Below are 24,516 nucleotides of genomic sequence, written 5' to 3'. Positions count from 1 at the left end.
GTTGTTTGGGACTGACTAAGGATCTGGGTCATTATTAGGTACTTAATTAGTACCTGAATTTTAGGCAGGATTTCACAATTCAGAAGGAAGACAGAGTCCAGGGAATTAAAACTAATATATGTGCATCACAGCTATTCATTCAATACTTCAACATTTTAAGTATCATAATACCTTAGTGGAAGTACCTACAAGAACAATTTGGATTTGATCCAAGGTGATCAAGGTATCAGTATGGCTTCCCTCCTGACCCCAAGTCAACTGCTGATTTTTTTAAAAATGGCACAACAAGGCCCAGCAATCAAGCCAAGTATATAGCTCAGGGTCAGTTCTGAATAGGTCAACGCAGACTAAAGTACCTCCCTACAGTGCTTCTCAAGTTCCTTCATGACAGATCTTGAGCTTGCACACAAAGGTGTGCCATTAGCCCATCATTTAATACAGCCAGTGACAGCAAGTGGATTAGGTTTATATTTTCAGTGATGAGGTGAAATCACCCGTAGGCTTCCTCCATTAAAATGGCTTTAGCATATTTTTCAAGCCCTTCGGTGTCCAGCTAGTGACAAGAGGATCAGAATTGAGAGGTTTGGGAGCTCCTAGTCATGAACTGGCATAAAGGCAGTAGTTACAAGGTCATCTATCACTTGAATGAGGCAGGAGTGCAATTTGGCAGCTGTAACTGTGACTGAGCAGCCCTCTTTAGGATCCACTCTACTTAACCCACATGGAGAGGGAGCTAGACAAGGTGTCCTAAACTCAGTCTGCCTACCTTTTTTCCTAACTGGATAACTGTGTCCAGTGGGTTGACCTCTACTGTAGTTCAAATCAATGAAAACACAATCAGTTTTGGGACCTGGAACATCAGGACCCTCATGGACAATCCTAATAGTGAATGCCTGGAGCACCACACTGAAACCATGGCTTGAGAATTCAGGTGACACAACATTGACATTATTACACTGAGTGAGACCCAGCAAGTGGGAGATGGGCAGCTCAAAGAACAAAGAGGCAACTATACCTTCTTGTGGAAGGGTAAAGAGTAAGAAGAACACCAATTTCAATGAGTTGGATTTGCCATTAAGAATGAACTCATAAACCAACTCAGTAAGTCCCCTGTTGGAATTAATAAGTGCCTCATGACTCTCCATCCCAAATTGCCAGGGAGACAATATACCACTGTCATCAGCACATATGCCCTGACTCTTGACTCTGCCAATGAAACCAAGGAGGAATTCTATGCCAACCATGACCAACTCCTTTCTGACAGTTCAGAGGGAGACAGGCTTACACTGCTTGGTGATTTCAATGCCAGAGTCAGAAGAGACTCGAACCTCTGGAATGGAACCACTGGCAAGGAAGGAATGGGACAGGTTAACTCCGATGGCATCCCCCTCTTGATCAAATGAGCAAAATGTGGACTCACCATCACCAACATCCTGTACCATTAGAAAATCAGGTACAAGACATCATGACGACAACCACAATCTAAGCACTGGCACTAGATTGACTACCTAATTGTTTGTGCCTGGGATTGCAAAGATGTCTGCATCCTCAACCTATGCTAGGAGCTGACAATTTCTGAACCAATCACTGGCTCATCCACTCAGTTATGTCATTTAGACTGGCTCCCTAATTACAGCTGCAGCAGAAGCAATGCCAATGGAAGGTGAACATTGAAGGTCTCAGTGACCCAATCAAGTGACAGCTCTTCAAGCAGTGCCTCAAAACTGGTGAATTCCAATAAACAACAATGGGAGAATGTTGGCAGCACTTGGGGTGCCTTCAAGTTCACCATCATTGGTGTCTCCAAAGAGACACTTGGATTCTCTACCAGGAAACACAAAGACTGGTTTGATAAGAACGACTGGGAGATCCAAAAGTTGATATACTGTAAGCACAAGACCTTTTGTGCTTGGCAGAATGACACCAACTCCAAGTGAAAAGAACTGAATCACCAAAAAGCCAAGGCAGAGGTCTAAAGGAGGATCTGCGGTACGAAGAATAGTGGGAAGACAAAGCAAAGGAGATTCAACATGTCACTGACATCCAAGATATGCAAAGTTTCTTTAGTGTCACCAAAGTCATCTATGGTCCGAGCACTTATGGGCCAACTGCTTGAGACCTAAGAATGGAGGAGACCTGATTAAGGAAAAGGGATTCATCAAGGCCCACTCAAAGGAGCATTTTTAAGACCTTATTAATTGAGACTCAGCTATTGATGGGAGTGTTCTCAGTTCCATCCTGCAATGCCCAGTCAGAGATGATCTTGGAATCCCTCCAGCCCTTCATGACATGAGAAAAACTATCAAGCAGATAAAGAATGAGAAGTCACTTGGAGCAGATGGAATTTCTACTGAAATTTTCAAGCAGGGGGGCAAGGAGCTTATAGCGCAGCTCCATGCCCTCATTTTAAGGATCTGGATAATGACAAAATCCCAGATGACCTCAGGGATGCCATGCTTGTGACAGTCTTCAAGAAAGGAGACAGATCTAACTGTAAAAATAATAAAGGGATGGCCTTGCCCTCCATCATGTAAAGATCATTGCAAGAACCCTCCTGAACCATATCCTTCCACTTAATGAAGAGCTCCTCCCATGATCTCAAGGTGGGTATAGGGCATCAAGAGGCACAACCAGCATAATCTTCACTGCTCATTGGCTACAGGAAAAAAATGCTGGGGAAAACATAAACCTCTTTACATGGTTTTTGACCTCATGAAAGCCTTGGCCCTGTCAACTGAGAAGTACTGTGAAGGATTTCAGATGTCACCAAGGTGGGGAGAGTAGTAGATACACTGAAGGGTAGGACTAGGAGTCAGAGTAAACAAGACAACTTGGAAGATTGGACCAAAAGAAATCTCATGAAGTTCAATAAGGACTCATGCAAAGTCCTGCACATATGACAAAACAATCCCATGCACCAGTACAGACTGGGGGCTGACAGACTAGGCAGAAGCTCTGCAGAAAAGGACCTGGGGGCTACAGTGGACAATACAATGAATATGAGTCAACAATGTGCCCTTTTTGCCAAGAAGGCTAACAGCATACTGGGCTGCATTGGGAGAAGCGTCAACAGCAGATCAAGGCAAGTGATTCTTCCCTCTATTCAGTGATGGTAAGGCCACATCTGGAGTACTGTGTCCATTTTTGTACTCCCTCCTCCCCCCCACCTTAGAAACGATTTGGATAAGTTGAGGAGAGTCCAGCAGAGGGCAACAAAAATGGTTAGGGGGCTGAGGCACATGACTTCTGAGGAGAGGCTGAGGGAACAGGGATTATTTAATCTGGAGAATAGAAGATTGAGGTTGGATTTAATAGCAGCCTTCCACTACCTGAAGGGTGGTTCCAAAGAGGATGAAACTAGACTGTTCTCAATGGTGTCAGAGAGCAGTGCAAGGAACAATGGTCTCAAGTTGCAGCAAGAGAAGTTTGTTAGACATTAGGAAAAACTTTCTCACTTGGAGGGTAGCAGAGCACTGGAACAGTTTACCCAGAGAGGTTGCTGAATGTCCATCCTTGGAGGTTTTAAAGATATGGCTAAACAAAGCCTTGGCTGGGATGATCTAGTTGGGGATGGTCCTGCTTTGAGCAGGGGTTGAACTAGATGACCTCCTGAGGTCCCTTTCAACCCTAATTCTCTATGATTCTAAGATCCTTATGAAGTATGAATGCCCACCAACATTCATCACTATTCTTCACTTCATGATGGTATGTGAGCAGTACAGGCAAACCCCACTTAGCACTCTTAATTGGGTCCTGAAAAACCAAGCGTTAAGCAAAATGAGTAAGTAAAACTTAAAGTATTTGACAACCCAAAATGATGACCACAAGTGTTTTTAATGACCCAAGATGGTGACCATGAGCATTATAAAGAAACTCACTGGGCGCTAAGTGAAATCAGGTATCAATTTAAAATGTGCATTATAGTAAAGTAGCGCTAAGTGAAACAGCTTTAAGCAGGGGTTGCCTGTAGTTCCCATTAATGGATCTATCACAAATCCTTTTGAGGTTAAGATGGGGGCTAAGCAAGTTTTCATCATCACTCCAACACTCTTCTCAGTATTCCTTACTGTGACGTTACATATGAACACCAACAAGCTTCCAGTTGATGTGGAGCTAAATTACTAATTGGATGGTAAGCTATTGAATCTCAGCCAACTCTGAGCCAAAACCAAGACTACCCTAACTCCAATCATTGAGCTTCAGTATGCTGATGATGCTGTAGTATGTGCTCACTCAAAAGCAGACCTTCAGGCAATAGTTGATATCTTTACCAAGGTATAGAAAATGAGAAAATGAGACTCACACTTATCATTCAGAAGACTAAGGTAATCCATTAATAAGCTCTTAATGAACAGTCCCCAGTTCCTGCAATCCAGTCTTACAGTGAGACTCTGTAGAACATTGAGTATTTCTTGTACCTCAGAAGCCATCTTTGGCAGAAGGCTGACATTGATGAAGAAATCCACCATCACTTCAAATATGCAAGTTCAGCCTTTGGATGCCTGAGGATATGGGTATTCAAAGATCATGACATCAATTTGAAACCAAACTCATGGTTTATCAAGCAGTTGTGATCTCCACCTTACTGTATAGAGCTGAGACATGGACAACATACACAAGACACATTAAGTCACTAGAGAAGTACCACTGACTCTGCCTGCAAAAGATCCATTGAATCCAGTGGGAAGACACACCAATGTTAGCATCCTCTTAAACACCACAAGCATCCAGGCAATGATCATCAAAAATCAACTTCTCTGGGCCAACCATGTCATGTGGATGTCTGACTGCAGGCTCCCAAAGTAAGTTTTATTCTTAAAAAATAAAATGCAGCATCAATATTGTGGGAAACTATTGCCCAGGACCTCCCAAATGGAGGAAGAGTCTGCTGCAAGGATCTCAGTACTTTGAAAGCTCACGATGACAACAAGAGAAAGAAAAGCAGGAGTGGTAGAAACAGTGTGTTGCAGACCAAATCAGGAATCTGGGGTCATCCACCCCACAAGGAAACGTGTGCCTCTGTAGATCCCAGATTGGCCTTATCAGGCATCTATGGAAACACAGATGAGTCAATCATGGAAAACACTCATCCTCAACTGTGAGGGATTGCTGCTGCTGCTGATGGAGCTAGGTGGAAGGTCATACCAAAATATAAGTGAGTTGTATCTGGTGTTTCTGGTTCAGGCTCTCTCAAATTGCCAAATTTACCCCTTACAACTTCAATTGGGAAAATATTGTCTACTGTTGTTCTTACAGCATCTTATCACTTTATAGTCTTCTGGCTTTTTCACTTTCATTTTCCAATACTTACTGGTAATAATGATGGGGTGACACAATATTTAGTACTAATGATGCTTGCAACTGCTGTTACAAATCAAGTGTTGCATCTCTAAACAGTACAAAATGGTGCTTACAGGTGAAAAACTGACAAATGGATGAGAAATATTACACTAGATGATATCCCTGGCAAAGGTCTTCAGGTTCTTTAGAATTTGTGTTAATGGAGCAAAGCACACCAAAATAAGGCTTGTCCTACTGCACAAAATCTGCTCATATTTTTGACAAATTACATCAGCAAGCTCCCCTGTGCCTTATGTTAAGCTAAAACAATGCTTTCATTTTAACATACCATGTGATGTGCTAAAATTAGTACCACCTAAAAATAAACCTCCTTGCGGGCTTTCCTCAGTTACAAATGTATGCAGTTTTGTTCTTTTAACATTTTATATATCCCTTTTTAATAGCAGAACATACACAGAGTCAAAATAAGGAATAAATATTACTATAATGTTTTGAAGAATATTAAAAAGAGAGTATATAGCTCAAAGCCATCACCATGGTCAGTTTGAAATGCATAGTTATAGCATTATGAAAATCCTTGTAGTTACGTGATGGAGTATCTTAGGCTGCAGAAGTAAATGGTCCCATAAGTAAATGGTTCCATCCAGGAACTTGGAAACGTCATCAGTGCTTAAGTTCAGTTCAAGTTTCATCCTGATTGTCTATTGTGCAGCTGGGTTTGTTGTTCCCTACACCCCTGAAAAATAGCTGGGGAGGTTATCCACAGATGCCTTGAAATCTGTGTCTCTGCACTGTGTCCTTTCCCAGCATTTGTCTTTCCTTTCAGCAGCATAGCTCTCAAGCATGAACAGTATCAGGCTTCAGAAAGAACCTGTAAAGGTAATGATGCTAAATTAGAAATAGCTTGTGCTACTTTGATCTAATAGTTTTGGTTGGACGAAGATACAAACTATGTCATATAAGTAAACCTGTCCATATGCTTCAAATCTAACCAAATATATCCTCATGGAGTTTTCAGAGAAGGGCTTCTGTACAGCTGGTGAAGGGAAAATATGCTATGAATGTATGTGGTGCTTCCTGTGGCTAGGGAATATGGAGTGGAGTGCTGAGTTTCTGACTAGTATCTAACCTTTACTGTATTTACAGCTATTCTGCCATGAAGCAGTGTAAAGCCAGAGCTTCTGTGAAGCAATGTGAAGACAGTAGGCCTGTGTGAAGCAGCCAGTATTTGATTTGGATTTGGCTGATTCAGGGGACAGTGATTCAGTTTAGTGATTTGGATCACTGTCCTGAATTGATTTGACCAAATTGGATTTGAAAGATTTGGTGCTGATTAGGTGTGATTTAGTGATTTAGCCATGGACTATAATGGGGAATAACTAAAATACCTATAACTTTGTCATTTATTTGTAGAATTGAATGAAAACAGCAAGGATGGTAGCCCCTTCTGAGGGCATGAAGCCTGCCAAGTTTCAAGGAGATAGGTGCAGGGGCTTCTGTGAAAGTGCACCTCAATATGTTGAAATCAAAACTTGCATCACTTGTATATGTTAACTCAGTTTCAGGTTGTAGCCACGTCGGTCTAAGGAACAGGCAGGCGAGGTTCTTTGAGTAGATGTGATATCTTTTATTATACCCACTGAATAATTGGTAGCAGGGCTACCATCCCTGATGTTGTCATATCTTGGCAAACTTTTGGGTTTAAAAACCCTTCATCAGGCCGAGGAAGCATTTGCAGTTTGTGTGTGTGCGCTCTTCCTGGATGGAATGAATAGTAAAGAAGCCAGAGGCTGGGCTGCAGACAAGAAAGGCAGTCAGTGAAAATGTAAATTGAGGTGTCAGGTTGTGAAAGAGAAACAGGGAAAGAGGGAAAGAGGGATGTAGCAGGTAAAAGTAGAGTGGTACTTGGGGAGTCAGATGGCAGGCAGGTTATTGTGTGTCATAAATCCAATGTCTATATTGAATCCATGAGTTTTTGTATTGAGGAAGTTGGTGAAGTGAAGTTCATAGGCTTGTCTTTGAAAAGCGTTTTATAAATTCAAGCAAGCACCAAACCTCACTAACCTCATCACCAGAAGCAAACTTCCTACAGCCCAAAACACACCAAATGGATCCAGATCATCCCATGACACGAAATGTAAAACCTGCCGACATATCTCCAGCACCCCAACAATTACTACACCCCACAACAGAACCATCACCATTCCTGGATCTTACAGCTGCACCTCCAGGAACATTATATATCTCGACCAGTGTACCAAAATCCCTGATGGAAAATACGTAGAAACAACAACTGTGCACCAGAATGAATGCAAACCATACATCTATAGAAGATAAGAGCACCCAATTACCAGTGGGGGAACATTTCTCACAAGAAAACCACTCTCTCTCCAATCTTTCAGTCCTGATCCTCAAAGGGAATTTAGAAAACACCTTTTGTAGACAAGCCTACAAACTTCATTTCATAAATCTACTGGATATAACAACTCATGGACTCAATATAGATATTGGATTTATGACACACTATAACCTGCCTGACATCTGACTCCCCAGGTACCAGGACACTCAGGTCCCTTGGTTCCAGATCCAGCTCCTCCTCTGGCACTGGGAGGCTTGCACTGGATTTGGGGTGCAGGAGACAGTCATGCTGGTGCTGGTGGCTATTTCTGGTGCTAGTGGAGGTGGTGCAGGGACAGGTACTGCTCCCACCTCCTTGCTCCCACTGGCAGCAAAAGATTCATTGCTGCTAGGAAATAGGGTGCATCTATGTTTGGGGGGGATGGGAACTTGCACATCTACCCCTACCCCCTCTAGTTCCTCTACCTCCTCTGCCAGAAGACCTGGCACCTGCCGTTCCGGCATGCTTCATAATGTTTGGTGTGCTGGAAAATGTGTGTGTGTAATATATCTTGTATGTGTTTAATATATCTTGTATGTGTGCATAATATATCTTCTATCTGTAATATATCTTCTATCTGTTTAATATATGTGTGTGTAATATATCTTTTATGTGTTTAATATATGTGTGTGTATATATCTTCTGTTTATATGTGCCTGTGTAATATATCTTCTATCTGTTTAATATATGTGTGTAATATGTGTGCTTTCCTGTACAGTGATGGATGACACTGCCAGAGAAAACACAGCTTTCATTTTAAAATGTGTTGGGGGAAAAAAAATAACAAGAACAAATAAGAGGATTTTTGGGGAAGAATAAGTTGAAAAGAATGGTTTGGATAGGGATAAGTAGAGCGATTCTAGGCAAAGGTAATTACTAAGGTGTATCCAATCCTTTCCATGAAGAGAGACTAGCAAGAGACTGACTAGCAAGCCAGCCACAAGTAGCAGCAAGTACCTTTGACACGCTGTTGCTTCCAGACAGACAGCTCACAAAAGGCAGAGAAAGGCATCACACAGAACCTTATATGCTGTTTCTACATACCTCCCCTAGAGCACCGTGATTGGAAGGGAACTCAGGGAAAGATCACACTTACTGGCTAGCTGCAGATGTCAATATCAGAGCAGTTTCTTCCCCCTCCCCCACTTCTCAGTTTCTGTTTCCCCACAAGACAGCCTTCCGAAATGCTGAGTCTTTTTCAAATCTTTTCTGAATCAATTTGGATGCTTCAAATGAATTTGGAGCCTTTAATGAGTCTCCCAGTTTGATTTGGATTCACTGATTCAGCCACCGAATTGGGCCACATCTTCTTTGAATCAAATCAGCGACCAAAGCTTCGCACACTCCTGGAAGACAGTGCCAGTTTCAGACTGCCCTCCTACTATTGTTCCACTGCTAAAAGACTAGAAAAAGTGTAAGGAGAATGCAAGCATTTAGACATTCTAAAAGTCTCTATTACAAAAGACTATGAAAAGTAGGTTATCAGAAATGGGTTGATGATTTGGTTATAGCTTTTATCACTTTTTCAGATTTTGGGTTTTTGTGAGGTATTTGGTCTTTTTGTGGAGGGGTTTGGTGGGGTTTTTTTGGTGTTTTATCATTTTGTGAGAGGTAAATATTATTTGGCATTCCAGGTAAATTAGTTATTTTCTTTTAGGTCCGTGAAGTGACAAGAAAAATTATTCATGCATCTAATGAGGCTGTTACTGATGACAACCTATATTCTGATATTCTTATGCTGTGGGGACAATACATAGATCATGATATTGCATTTACACCTCAGAGCACAAGCAGAGCTGCCTTCCTAAGAGGGGTGGATTGCCAACTGACATGTGAAAACCAAAATCCATGTTTTCCAATGAAGGTATGATTTTAACTGCATTTGCTCAGAAATGCTACCAGGCAAACAGGTAAAAAATGTAAAGTAGGGTAAGTTGTACAACAAATATGTGGACATGATTGTAATAGAATATGAAAGGGATTTGATAGATTATCAGAAATAACACAGCATAAAATTATTGAATTGTGTTCAACATAATTATTAAATGACAGAGAAAGTCAGATGTACAGAGGGAAGGGGTTATAGTAAAGTGTACATAGATATGTCTACATCATTTAATACAAATTGAAAAATATTAATGGGCAAGAAAAAATATCGGCATTGTTTTTGTGCTTCAAGGTTTTGAATGCCAGTGAGAAAAGAAGGTAAATAGTCATAAATAATTCTGTTTTTTAAACTGTCAATCAGATAAGTTCAAGGAACTTAACTATACTCTGTGAATGCATGATTATTTCCATTGGCTAACTTGAAATTGTGAAAAATCATGTTTTAATTATTTCACCAAAATGATCTTCAGTCGTTTGCAGAAATGTACATAAAATGGGTCATAACTTTTGAGCAAATGGGGAAAAGTTGGACTCCAGAGCTGGTTATCTTCTGGTTGAAAGAGAAAATAAGCTTGCAAAGAAAGAGGATTATGAATCCTTGTCTGATTTACTAGTAAGATCTTTCCATTACACTGTTAAGTAGCAAAATTAAATACCATGCATAAACCAGAGGAGATTTTCTTCCTTGCAAAGAAAATATCACTGGGTTCAATAAAGTCTTAGTATCTACACATATGACCCTATTAGCCTGTCATTATCTAATAAACACCACTATAGTTAGTAGTTGTCAACACAAGTACTATCCTATGGCAGTGTTATTTAGTGCGCCATGAAGCATGTGTAGATGATGACAGGTCTGGTTGAGGCATGAGGGTGTTTCAGTGTGGGAGCTACCTGCCAGTTAGCCCTGCACTGGAGCCGCAGCCAGCCCTTCTGCAGCATGTTGAGCCACAGGCTGATAGGCTGACCCCCTGAGGCTTTGCCAGCTGGGGCTGCTCCAACCTGACCCAATGTGCTGCGGTCCCAGGTGCACATATAAACATGGTGCCTGGGAGCAATAAACTCTGATGAAATATGTGCTGGAGTTTATTTACTGCATTAATTGCAGGTATACACACACCCACTGAGTACCTTTTAAAAAAGCAAATTGTGTCTTTCCAGAACAACAAAAGTCCAGTAAGGATATCCAGATTATGACACTCAACCAAAATACAATCCTGTAAATGCTGTGGCTCCTCAAGGCAGCTTCAAAGATATTCAGGCTAATTGATTCTTTTCCATGATTGTTGCCCTTTACCTAGTGAAATTCTTGTTCCATTACAAGTAGGGCTGGTGCTAATTCCTGTAAATCAGAATGGTAGCTTACTTATATGCACATTCACTTTCCATTGACATAACCAATTTTCCAAGGTGCTGCTCATAATCGGATCCATTGTCTTCATTCACTGTATCTTTTTACATTTCCATTAAAGTCAATGGAAAGATTCATGTTGATTGTCATGGACATGGACAGCCCTTGTAACTGCAGTGATGAGTCATCTCCCTTATGCTTAGTTGCTCCAAAACATAGAGGAAACTGAAGTAAATTTATAACCTCCGTGCTGAATAGACTACTGACAGGGAGTATACATAAGGGATGTGTATTCCTAATAGCCCATAAAGCCTTTCTTGGAGGCATTTAAAAATCAGTGACTGAAAAGAATAATCATGCTTTGTAAAAAAATATGAACATTTGAAAAACACTTTAATGTACCTTGGAAAACCTAGCTATCATTAAAAATATATATATATTGTGTTTTAAATTAGAAGAAGCAAGTATGGCATGTGTCTTTAAATGTAAAGAACAAATTCATTGTTAGAGCCAGAGCACTTTCATAATATACAAACTGACTTGTTTTATAGTTTCATAGTAGCTAGGTTCAGGAGGGACCTGAACAGATCATCTAGCCTGACCTCCTGCCACAGGCAAGAATGAATGCTGGGTTCACAAGACCCCAGACAGGTGATCATCCAACCTCCTCTTGAACTGGCCCAAGGTAGGGGCGAGGACCACTTCCCTGGGAAGTTGGTTCCAGATTTTGGCCACCCTAACAGTAAAATATTGCCTTCTGATCTCTAACCTAAACCTATTCTCCATCAGCTTATTTCCATTGTTCCTTGTCACCCCAGGTGGTGCTGGGGAGAAAAGGGCTCTGCCAATTTGCTGTTGATCCCCCTGGTTGAGCTTGTAGGCAGCCACCAGGTCCCCTCTCAACCTCCTTTTGCTGAGGCTGAACAAGTTCGGGTCCTTCAGTCTCTCGTGATAGGGCCTGTCCTGCTGCCCTCTCACCAAGCGGGTGGCCCTCCTCTGAACCCTCTCCAGGCTGGCCACATCCCTTTTGAAGTGCGGTGCCCAGTACTGGACGCAGTACTCCAACCGCGGCCTGACCAAAGTTGCATAGAGGGGAAGTATCACCTCTCTGGACCGGCTTGAGATGCAGCTTTGGATGCTTGACAAGGTATGGCTAGCTTTGCTGGATGCGTTCTGGCATTGGCGGCTCATGTTCATCTTGGAGTCGATAATGACTCCGAGATCCCTTTCCGCCTCTGTGCTTTTAAGAAGGGAACTCCCCAGCCTGTATGCATGTTGTGGATTCCTTCTCCCAAGGTGCAGCACCCTGTATTTGTCTACGTTGAACCTCATCCTATTCTCGTCTGCCCACTTTTGTAGTCTGTCTAAATCTATTTGCAGCCTCTCTCTCCCTTCAAGTGTGTCCACCTCACCCCACATCTTAGTGTCATCAGCAACTTTGGACAGCGAGCTTTCCACTCCCTCGTCCAAGTTGCTGATTAAGATGTTAAACAGTGTGGGCCTGAGGACCGAGACCTGGGGTACCCTACTGCTCACATCTCACCAGGTTGAGTACAACCCGTCCACCACTACTCTCTGGGTGCACCCCATCAGCCAATTTTTTACCCATCCAACTGTGCAGGCATCAATGCCGCAGTCACTTAATTTATTGATGAGGATGGGGTGAGAGACAGTGTCAAAAGCCTTCTTAAAGTCTAGAAAGACTATGTCCATGGCGACACCATCATCCAAGGATTTAGTTACTCGGTCATAAAAGGCAATCAGGTTGGTCTGGCAGGACCTGCCTTTGATGAATCCATGCTGATTGGCCCTGAGCATGATTGCCCCTGCCCCTGCAGGCCCCCCACAGATGTTCTCCTTGATGATTCTCTCCAAGATCTTCCCGAGCACCAAGGTGAGGCTTACAGGCCTATAGTTACTTGGGTCCTCCTTCCTCCCCTTCTTGAAAATTGGGACCACATTAGCCAGTTTGTAATCCCCCGGCACCTGGCCAGATGACCACGAATGCTCATACAGCCAGGCCAAGGGCACCGTGATGACCCCTGCCAGCTCCCTCAACACCCTTGGGTGGAGGGCATCTGGACCTGCAGGTTTAAAAATGTCTAACCCTTCCAGAAGATCCCTAACTACATCTGCGCTGACTGAAGGCTTGATAGAGCTATCCCCAAGATTGTCCCTACCTCTGGTAGGTGGGATATCTTGGCCCCTGTTCAGGAAAACAGAGGCAAAGAAACTGTTAAAAATATCAGCTTTCTTGTCTGGCGTGGCCACCAGATTACTGTTTGTGTCTTGCAGGGGCCCTACATTGCCTGGTGCCCTCTTCTTGGTCCCAATGTACTTGAAAAAGCACTTTTTGTTGTCTCTAATCTTGGACATTAGCCTGAGTTCCATCTCTACCTTGGCCTTCCTAACAGCCCTCTACACTCATGGGCCGAGAAGGAGTACTCCTCATTGGTGATAGCTCCTCCCTTCCACTGGTTGTACACCCACCTTTTAGTCCTCAGGCATTTCTGTATGCCCTTGCTGAGCCAAGGGGGTTTCTGAGCACTCTTACCCACCTTGCTTCTCTCAGGGACTGTTATCCATTGGGCCTGGAGGATCTCCCCCTTAAGGTACAACCATCCCTCGTGGACTCCCATCTCCTTTACCTTCTGGGCCCTTAGTGCCTCCCCCACTAGTCTTCTAAGCTCATTGAAGTTGGCCCTTCTGAAGTCAAGGTCTTTAGCCTTGGTGTGAGCGCTAGACACCTTGGGTTGGATAATGAAATCCAGCAGGTGATGATTGCTATTGCCCAATCAAGTCAAGGACCTGCAGTCAAGGACCTGCAGTCCCCTCACCAGGTCATCCCCCATGGCCAGGACCAGGTTCAGCAAGGCGTTACCCCTAGTGGGGCTGTGCACTTCCTGGATAAGGTGAAGGTCCTGTAATACAGCCAGGAACCTACGCAAGCAGTCAGACCTGGCTGTCTGCTCCTCCCAGCAAATGTCTGGGTAGTTTGGGTCACCCGTGACAATAACATCTCTTGACCTAACCGCCTCCATAAGCTGACTTGAGAAGTCCTGGTCTAGCTCTTCCCCCTGGTTGGGTGGTTTGTAGTAGACACCCACCGTAAGGTCCCTTTCGCCACGCCCCCCTTGTAGTTTGACCCATAGTGTCTCTGCCCAACCCTCCTCTAACCCAAAGCTAATCCTTGATGATGTGAGGTGCTCTTTGACATACAGCGCAACCCCCCCCCCCACATTTCATCTGTGTCCTGTCTCTTCTATATAGGGTGTACCCCTGAATGCCCACTGCCCAGTCATAGGTAGGGTCCCACCAGGTTTCTGTGAGCCCTACTAAGTCTGGGTTCTTACTTGTCAGGAGGCACAGTTCCTCCTGCTTACACCCCATACTATGAGCATTAGTGTAGAGGAACCTGAGGCCTCCTGAGGGTTCACATGCCTTCCTGCCACTCCCAGGACAGTAGTGGTCCCCTGCTCTCTGGATGTTGATGCTCACCTGGGCTTCCCTTCCTCTTGTCACCCTGTGTGCTGGTGAAGAATCCTCTCCACTCGAAGAGGCCCCTTCCCCCGGTGAAGTTAGTTTAAAGCCTGCCATACGAGATCAGCCAACCTAGAGGAAATTAGGGGAGAGGTGAAGCCCATCCCACCCCAGCATGCCCTCCTTACAAAAACACGAGTCATTGTCAAAAAACCCAAAGCCTGCCTCATGGCACCAGTTATGAAGCTGCCAGTTAACCACGTCAATGCAAGCATCATGATGCCTACCCCGTCCACTTACCGGGAGATGAAGGAAAATACCACCTGGGCTCCCGTCTTCTTCAGTTGGTGTCCCAAGCCCTTGTAGTCCTCCATGATGTTATCTGGCTTGCCCTTGGATGCATCATTTGTACCCACATGGACCACAATCAGTGGGTCGTCAGAGGGCTTGATGATTTTAGGGATGGTCTCTGTGACATTGTGAATCCTCACTCCAGGCATGCAGCAGACCTGCCATGACCAAGGCTCCAGGCGACAGTTTGGACCATCCCCTCAGGATGGAGTCCCCGATGACCAGAACTTTGTTCTTGTACCATTCCTCAAACCAAACCAAATGGGACCCATCAAGCCTATTTAGGAGCACAGAGGAGGAAGAGAAGTCTGGTTACTTCAGCCCTACCACACCAGTTTCCTGCATAGTCCTCCTGGCTCCTCTTCTGTGATCTCCTTCTTTTACTAGCTGATGTCCAGCTAGTCCAATAGCATCCCAAGCCCTCCCCAAGGTGGAAAAGATCCATATCACTGCCACAAAGAAGAAGCAACTGCTGGCGGTAGTTGAAAACTCCCTTCTTGGGAGACAGAGGAATCCATCTGCTGTCCTGACCTGTTCTCTTGGGAAGTCTGCTGCTTTCCCAGAGCCCATATCCAAGAGGTCATGGAGAGGTTACCAAAACTCATCCAGCTCTCTAACTACTACCTTATGCTGCTCATCCATGTGGGCACCAATGATACTGCCAGGGGTGACCCTGAGCAGTCAAAAGTGACTACACAACTTTGGGTGCAGGGTGAAGGGAACGGTATTAGGTGGTGTTCTCTTTGATCCTTCCAGTCAAGGGAAAGGACCAGGGCAAGAGCAGGTGCATTCTGTAGTTCAGTGCCTGGCTGTGCAGGTTGTGTCACCAGCAGGACTTAAGCTTCTTTGACCATGGGATGATGTTCCAAGAAGGATTGTAATTTTTTCTCATTTTCTTGAAGGTCTCTCAACTTGTTGTCTGGAGATTCTCATCCAAAGCCATGAAGCCATGTTTTAAATACAGCAAAACAGCAATCTTCTTAGGTAGACCCCCATAAGAAGTCCCTAATAGATGCCAGATTGAATCCATCCATTAATATCAAAAGTGTCCATAGTCCTCATTGTTATGTAACATTTTTCTCTGATAGGAGATGTGAAAAAAAGTATGTCACCTCATCTATGAAGTCAGAGCATGATACATTTTCAGGCTATCATAAAAAGATATGTCCTAACAGAACCTGTTAGGTACAGAGCTCAGAATGAGTGTTTATAACCTGAATGTTACTTTCTCACAAAGTTTTAAGGATTTTGAGGGCAATTAACTGACATTTCTTTAAAACTAATAGGTACATAGTTAATAGGATCTATAATTAATTAAGCAATTTTGGAGATGCCCTTTAATAACTAATGGTACTACATCAAATATTTGCTAAATTGTGAAAAATATCGCTAACTTCAACACAGCAATATACCTCTATCCATTAGGTTTTTCAAACTTAATACAAGCTTAAGCAGGGGCAGATGAAGATGGATGTGTTTCTGCATCTACTGAGTTGTATGCCCACTCCTCATCTGCTTTTGTGTAAGGTAGTGGAGACCATTACACAAAGCAGTTCATTAATGTGACTAGAGGAAGCATTTTTCAAACATTGAAACAAGGAGCTAATAAAAAATCCCTCAAGAATCAGTTTTCTCCAGCAAGCTAAGGTATTTTTTTCTTCATTAGAAAGAAAACCACATAAATTATGGCTCTATTCCAAAGAGGCTAGGCTGGGGGAGTGAAAACACTAGAATGTTGTTCAATAATCTGTACACAAGGGGTACAGATACACAAAATACTTTACTGTGCAGTAGTGTAGTTGACTACTCAGTAGGCATGTCTAGATGTGTTTTTGCTGCACAGTAACTTACTGTAAGTTACTGCACAGTAAGTGTTTTTTACAGCGGCGTCTACATGTGCAGACATTACAGTGCAATAACACTGCGTGTGGACTGACTTGGGACTAAAATTGGGAAATTTTAGTTTTTGCCCCTGCAATGCAAATTTGCCGTGCAGGGCACATTTTAACATGTCAGGCACGCAGTTTGTGGCACCACAAAGTGGTTTGTGGTACCACAAGTTGCACATGCCTGCTCATCTGAATACAGCCCATGAGTCTTTTCCTTACAGCAGATGGTGTAGTCTTCATGACTGAGTATGCCAATAGCTCCTCTTTTGCCCACTTGTTTGATTACTGTTTTGTTGTTGGATCTTAGGAACTGCATGTCTTTCCTAACTGAGGAAAAGAAGTTGTGGTGGTCCTGGCTTTTGTTGAGAATTTCACTCTTAGCTTTCTTCCTGAAACAGTCATTGTAGCAGTCCAATATGTTGTTTCATCCACTGGGACGTGTCCAGTCAGCCTTTTTGTTTGTTTGTTGGGGGGGGTGTTGGGTTTTTCGTTTGTTTGTTTTTTATGTGGTAGAAAGGTTGTCAGAAGGGATAGCGTCCTGACTGTGGAAGTATTCTTTCAGGCAAACCTACAGAGGATTTCTCCTAATTCTCCACATATTAGTATCTTGATAGATTGTTTCTCTGGGCAGAAGTTTAGGCCTTTGAATAGGGAATGCTGTGACATCATTGAAGATATTATTCTAGGTGCTGCTGTTTGGATTCTCTCCTGTGTTGCTAGTATGCTGCCTGTGAAGTGGCTCTTGTTGAGATACATCATTCCACTTTTTCCTCGTCTATCGGTTGGCTATCATCAGGGGAGGGGGAGGGGGCCTGCTACCCAAGTATGTTTCCAGGTTAATATTACGTTTAGTAGCATAAATTAGTATGCCTTGTTTAAGTTTGTCTCTTTTGGAGTAGATTAGGTGAAGAAGATGGTTTCTCATTTTTTATGTTCTCCTGCATAGTTGGGTAGCATATTCAGAGTTCTGTGTCATCTAAAGTAATAAAGATGAGTGCCGTGGAAATAATATTATATTTCTTATACAAGATTAGGAAGAAGATGTCGCTAGGTGCACAATAAATTCCAGCACAAACTCTTCTACTTATGCCTCTGAGTGCAGGAAGGAGAGACTTGCCCACCACTGTCATTGCCCCATGCACTCCTGCCCTGACCCAGGGAAGCTGTGGAGAGCAGCTGCTCTGGGTGCTGGGCTTGGCCAAGGACAGGGACAGTGATTTGGTGGGTGGGTGGGGTGGGTGGGTTACCCATGCTGTCACTGCCACTGCTGCTATACTCTGCTGAGCGGTGTTCCCTGCACAGCCACTCCTTACAGCCCCAGCTGGAGTGGCTCTGGAGCTTTCTTCCACCCCTGGGTCAGCTGGAGACAGGAGTAGCAGTGAGCAAGTCTGACCTTCATGCACCTGGAGGCATAAGTAGAGGAGGGAGGGAGAATGGGAGGGAAGCACAGACAGGGTGCCAAGTAGGGTGATTCTTACCTGCTTCATGGGCTTAAAAAGTTGCTGCTCCTATAAAGTAGTCCCAACTGCACAGGGGACCAAAACTGTGGGGAAACAGAGCTAGTGAGCTACACTGCGGAAAGGGGGTTTGGCTACACCACACCACTCTCAGGATCCACACCTGATTGAAAGAGCTTCTATGCCATATGTCATGACCCAAAGGTCTGATTTTTTGTGTGTGCTTCGGCACTAAGAATTATCCCCGTGGGTTTACAGCTTCATTGCACGGAGGAGTTCTGCTGCACAGAGAACCCGCGTACAAAGGAGTGTTCCCGCCACTTTGCAGCAGTCTTTGCAGGGTGCATTTTCTTTGCAACACAGAAATGCATGGTGCAAAGGAGTTCCCTCTCTTCGCATGCAAATTCGTGCCCCGCAATTGGCTAGTGCTAAATTATTCCCACGTGGCGGCTAGCGATTGGCCTGCTAGCTGTATAAGAGGCTTGAGCAGTTTCCACCCAAGCCGAAGACTCCACATCCATCTCGTGGGGACTCTGGGTGTGCGCGGCAGGGTAATAGAAACCCTGTGTGTCACTCAGACGGGTTTGGCGGCCTGATCCACTGCCCACCTCTTCCCGTCTTCGAACAGAACCTACTATAAGACGTATCGACGAGTTTTATGCGTGTTTGTCCTGGACATCCGGAGTTCTGTCTGCGTGGAGCCTAGCAAACTCCACATGATTGTTCGAGTTCTGTCTGCGTGGAGCCTTGCAAACTCCACATGTTCGTGTTTTCTGTTGTAACCGCAACTCAAGCAAGTTCTCAGCCTGCACCGCGACCATCTCGGTGTAAGTAAACAATCTTAAAACCAACCGTTAAGTGTCTGTGCCTAATTCTAGCTCGGCGTCTGCCCTCTCCGACCCAGCCTGCCCGGGCTGCCGGCCACAGCTCGCATGCAGAGTGACGAAAAGGGCCCGGAGCCCGACCAGGCCCGCACACCATACTGTTGCTGTCCTTCTTTATTATTAATTGTAGTAATTAATTTTAATTGTTTTAAAATCAAGTGAACTCTTAACATGAGGTCACCAGCTTTTAGAAATCCCAGCTGATATCATACACTGTGCAGTTATATAGCAAGAGAAAAGTTCACAATCTAAATAGATAAGACGTAAAAACAATGGAAGGGGAAACGAAGGCAAAGAGAGGTGAGTCACGTCCAGTATTGCAGATGTTGAACCTGACATACAACTCAGGTCTCCTGAACCCTGGACTTTGTTGCTGCTAAAATTTCCTCTACAAAAATACAGGGCTTAATTTTTCCTTGCTATCAATATCACTAATAGTATGCTATCCTTGCTTTCACAAACCCTTACTTCATTTTAGAAATCTTCAACAAAATGTTAACATGAGACCATTTCCCCCAAAATAGTTGCACTAAAGGGAAGTATATACCCTAAAGACATTGCAGTTTAGACATTGCAATGCATGGAAGCAATTAGTGTCTTTCATTCTGCTGAATTTGAAAGAAATGTCTCTGTAAGTCAGTTCCATTTATAATATAATTTTAAGCCTGTGTACAACTAAACCAGGAAAGCTACAATATGGGGTTTTCCCCTTGAACTATGCTGTGCAAAGGAATGTATTTATATGAATACTTTTCATTAGGTGTAGAGAAAAATGCAATGGTGTACTCATCATAACAAAACAGGATTTTTTCCTAGGTCATGTTTGATGTCCCATGAAAAATAACATCGGAAACTCTCTTTGCACATTCAGCTGCTGGCTGCACACTACTTATCCCATGAAAAGGAAAAGAGCTTCATTATACAGGTCTGCCAGTCCAGTATAAAGGCACAACAGGTCTGCCAGACATTAGCTTCTGTGTTCCCCTGCTGTACTTGTGGCAGGTTAGGGTGTTAGGCCTGTGTTGTGAGGTAGTCTTACATAGAGTTCACATTATGTTTTGTATAGATGGTTTGGATAGGGGTGATCCTGCCTCAAGCAGGGGGTTGGACTAGATGATCTCTGGAGGTCCCTTCCCGTCCTACTTCTCTATGTTTCTATGATTCTGCAGATGTTTCAGGAGCTCCAGTATGGGGAACTTATATCTATTTAACAATTCTTGAAAGATCAATGGTTAAGAAATCTCAAAGATTATAATTGCATTTTCTTTGTACCCAAATCATGGTGTTAACAGCCATTTTCACTGGAAAATTCCTTTTTTGAAACTCCTGGGCTTGAGTCATTGTTGTGGCTCAACATGGCTCATTACACTGATATGTAATGATGTATTGGTAGAATTTGGAAATAATGGGATTTTCAGAAAAGTGCAGTACAGAAGCGTACTGCAGGACTGGTGACAGAGAGTGTGTTTTGAACAAGGCAAATATGTTTTACACATAAAACTGTTTTTTAAAGTTAGTTATTAATTTTGTTGCCTTAAAAGGAATTGTTGGCTCTAAGCTTCTCTCTTGGCCCACCTGCAATATAAAAAAAAGCATCTGTTTTCCTCCCCGCTGATTTAGAGAGCCCTATAGGACATAAATGTTTCCAGCATTCATCTTAAGAAGTTGGAAGTAGAGAAACACCCGCAGTTCATATTCTGCTTACTAATATGCATTTTTAGTAACCCAAAAGCTCAATGGAATAAATGTATATTGACATCTGTGCTTCTTCACATTGATTTCAATTAGCTTTGAATCAGGTTCTTACTAAGGCAGTCTCCTCTGCCTCTCCATATGCTCTGTTCACTGAGGCAAATATTTTTCTCAGTCTTGCTCCAGACCCACATATTTTCACAAACCTGTTTAGCACATCATATTTGATGGCTCCTAATTTGATCATATCAAAATGGATTTTACTAAAACAGCTTCCAGGACTCACTTGCACTTCTGTTTTAGTTTTCAACCCCCTAAAATAATTCACTTGTAGAGCTGTTCAAAATGGATGGAAGTAAATAGCTTTTATAATGAGAAAAAATACTGTTTCATTTTCCTTGCCTCAAAAGAGCTGATTTTCTTTTAACAACTTAAGGAAAACCCAACATTCTCAGTTTCAAACCAAGACTTAGCCTGGAAAATTTCAGTCCAGGAGGTGGTAGGCTGCAAAAAAGGGACAAACAATTGAAAACCGGGATTTAGATTGAATTACTAGTTTAGAATGACTGCATATTCCATGTATTGCTACTTGAGCAACATTGTTTTCACTGACAAGAATGTCCATTTTTCTTACACAGGTATTTCCCAATGATACACTGTCCACTGGAATGGATTGCTTGCCCTTTTACCGTTCTTCTCCTGCATGTGGCACTGGTGATCATGGCATTCTCTTTGGAAATCTATCAACATTAAATCCAAGAGAACAGATTAATGGCTTGACCTCCTTTCTTGATGCCTCCACTGTTTATGGAAGCACACCTGCTATGGAAAAAAAGCTGAGGAATTTTACAAGTGATGAAGGCCTCCTTAGAATAAATGCGCAATATTACGACAATGATCGGGAATATTTACCTTTTGTAGACCAGGTCCCATCACCCTGTGCACAAGACCCAAGTTCAAATGAAGCTGAAAGGATTGAATGTTTTATGGCTGGGGACAGCAGATCTAGTGAAGTAATCTCATTAGCAGCTATGCATACATTGTGGCTGAGAGAACATAACCGGCTGGCTAAAGCACTGAAGAGGCAAAATTACCACTGGAGCTCTGAAACAGTTTACCAGGAAGCTCGAAAAATTGTTGGTGCCCTACATCAGGTTGTCTTATTACTTGGTTAATAATTACTATTGCTATTTCTGTGGATCTAGTGTAACTAACCTAATATGTTAGTTAATCTAGTGTAACTAACCTAATATGTCTTTTCACAAGCAAAAAAAAAAAATTGGGATCATCTTTCCTATTCTAGTCTGTAGGACTTTTGTGTTAGATTTACTCTTTTATCGAAATCCTGGATATTCAGTTTTCTTGTCCTTATCCTGTTCAGATTCCATGTCTCTCTGTTCTTATTTTTAATGCACTTTCTAACTTTTTCCTCTTCTGTAAGAATTTCCTCATAGGTATTTATTCTATTGAGGTGTCTCTACTTTTTCAGGCTCTCTTCAGGATAGTGGTTTTGGAAAAGCAAAGAAGCAAGGAGAAAAGCATGTTTCCCACTTTTACAGTTCTCTTTCTCCTGAAAAAAATAAACAAATACCTGGGAGCTTGTACTGACAGCCTCATTGGCTGTGTCGACACATGCGTTTAACTGCAAAGTAGACTAATTAGCTGCAGAGTAAAGCATCACCGTCTATACGTGCAATGGTATTAGGCCACAGTAAACTAATTAATGCCTCAGTAAGATAGTTTTGTTGGGGACATTACTATCTTCTGCCAGAATAATTTACTGTGATTAAATGCATGTATAGACACTGACTGTGGGCATAAATTGTACCTGGTCCTCCCAGCCCGCTAAGTGCCAGACTCTTGACTGCTGCTTAGCTACACAGATTCACATTTTCAGCACCTTTGTGCCCCAACCAGCCCCTTTGTCACCCAGCACTGCCACCTAGAGCCCAGGGCTGACCTCCCATACCCCGTGTCAGCCTGGGCCTGCTCCATACTGACTCAAATTGCTGCTGTCCCAGGAGCACAATTGCTGCTGCACCCAGGAGTAGTTTACTCCAGCTCAAACTGCTTTTGAGTTTGTTGCTTTGCATTATTTGAACATGTGGACATATCCATTGACAGTTTAATGCATAAACTCCAGAAACTCGTTTTAGGGCCCGAGAACATAGGAAGGAGAAATCAGTATTGAAAAAATCAAAGAAAGTCCAATAAGAATTTTCATTTGAAACTGTGGGTGCATCCATACATGCAATTAATGCACCTTAAGGTTACTGCACATTGAAATAAGGCACAGGAAATAAGGCCTAGGAACACAGCTACACATGCACCTGTGTTGGGATCAAATTTGCTCCCAATGGGAGCAGTTGAGTCCTGGGCTGGTTCTGCCTCCTGCCCCCGCTCTGCCTCCTGGAGCAGCCAGGGGGAGCTCCAGGCTCCCCCAGTTCCAGCCCTGGGCTGGCAGTGGGCACCGGGGCCAGGTCTGGGCTCCAGGGAGTGGGGAGGAGATGTCTCAGAGTGGGGAACAGCTTACAGCTGCATAGAGCTCAGGATTGCAGCCTGGCTTAGTGGCACTGGCCTCAGTAGATTCCCTGTGGGTGAGCAGTGCCCTGATTTCTCCCCTCACTTTGCTTGCTGAGGGGATGAAGGAGCTCTCTGTCATGAGTCCTGGCACTGCCCAGGAGCCGACTGGTGCATGTGCTGGGGCAGCAGCAGGACTGAATGGACGGGAAAGATCTCTGTCCCCAACCTGATGGTGAGGGAACAGAGGGCTCCCATATCTCGGCACTGCTCAGCTCCCCACTGGGAACGAGCAGGGAGCTGAGCAGCACCAGAACCAGGAACAGAGAGCTTCTCCTTCCCTTCAGCAAGCAAAGTGAGAGGAAAGCTCAGGGTGATGCTGCCAATCAGCCGTGGGGCATCACTCCAAGCCAGTGTTACAGAACCAGGCTGCAATCCTGAGTTCTGCACCAGAGCCATGGACAGCTTCCCCCCAACCCTCCCACCCCTTGTGGCTCTCTGCTGCTGAGGCTGACTGGGAGAAAATTTCCCCCAGTCAGCATCTACACATGTGCTACTGCACAGTAGCTAATGCACTGTTAATTTAGTACCTGTATTTGTTTGTACTAGCAAATGGTGCATTAGTCTAATTTATGGTGCAGTAAGTCCAATGCATGTGTAGATGCTGATGCTTTACTGGACATTAGATTAGTCTAATGCTCAGTTAATCATCTTGTGTAGACATGCCCAGTGGCCGCATCTACATGAGATTCTGACTGCGCAGGTGTTACTGCATAGTCATTTAGTATTTGCATATACTTGTACATGCAAATACTAAATGACTGCACAATAACCAGAGTTACTATACAGTAACACTGCTGAATGGATTTATGTGCCATGTGATGTCAGTATCTTGTGTAGATGCAGCTACTGAGTAGAAAATTGTATTTCCATTGGCTATTCACCTATTTTGTTTTTTCATCAACCATTATGAGGATTCAACATTCAGCCTTTGCTTTGCTTCCCTTTTCCCTTTTTTTTTTGTTCATTACATATATTCCATTGAGACAATTTTTGCTACCACAACCTCAGTAGGACACAACAAATTGTTCCCTTCGTTATTAAATAGGGTTTCTTTTCCAAGAACTATAATGTTCTACTCTATTTACATGTTTTATTTTCACTGTTCTTTTACTTCCCTCTATCAACCAATTCAGAATTATTTGGAAATTGGTTTTCAGAATAGAGTGTGTGGGCTAATTTTGAGAGGGATAGAAAAAAATACTTTATTCAAATATATATGTCAAGTAGAAACTCATTGCATAAC

At 43.3% G+C, this 24,516-nt stretch overlaps 1 protein-coding gene and 1 long non-coding RNA gene across 2 annotated transcripts in view; one reads left to right on the top strand and one right to left on the bottom strand.

Moving 5' to 3' along the window:
* The window catches only part of LOC109284386 (uncharacterized), a 243,873-nt gene that overhangs the window by 37,957 nt on the left and 181,400 nt on the right, over positions 1–24,516 (bottom strand). The window lies entirely within an intron of this gene.
* The window catches only part of TPO (thyroid peroxidase), a 73,251-nt gene that overhangs the window by 12,110 nt on the left and 36,625 nt on the right, over positions 1–24,516 (top strand). Inside the window, exons 5-6 of the mRNA XM_059726945.1 lie at positions 9,357–9,563; positions 21,329–21,844. Coding sequence (XP_059582928.1) covers positions 9,357–9,563; positions 21,329–21,844 — 723 coding nt within the window. The remainder of the gene's footprint in view (positions 1–9,356; positions 9,564–21,328; positions 21,845–24,516) is intronic.

The sequence above is a fragment of the Alligator mississippiensis genome, chromosome 1, assembly GCF_030867095.1.
Source record: "Alligator mississippiensis isolate rAllMis1 chromosome 1, rAllMis1, whole genome shotgun sequence".
NCBI classification, from domain to species: domain Eukaryota; kingdom Metazoa; phylum Chordata; order Crocodylia; family Alligatoridae; genus Alligator; species Alligator mississippiensis.
This window is presented reverse-complemented; position numbering and strand designations above follow the sequence as displayed.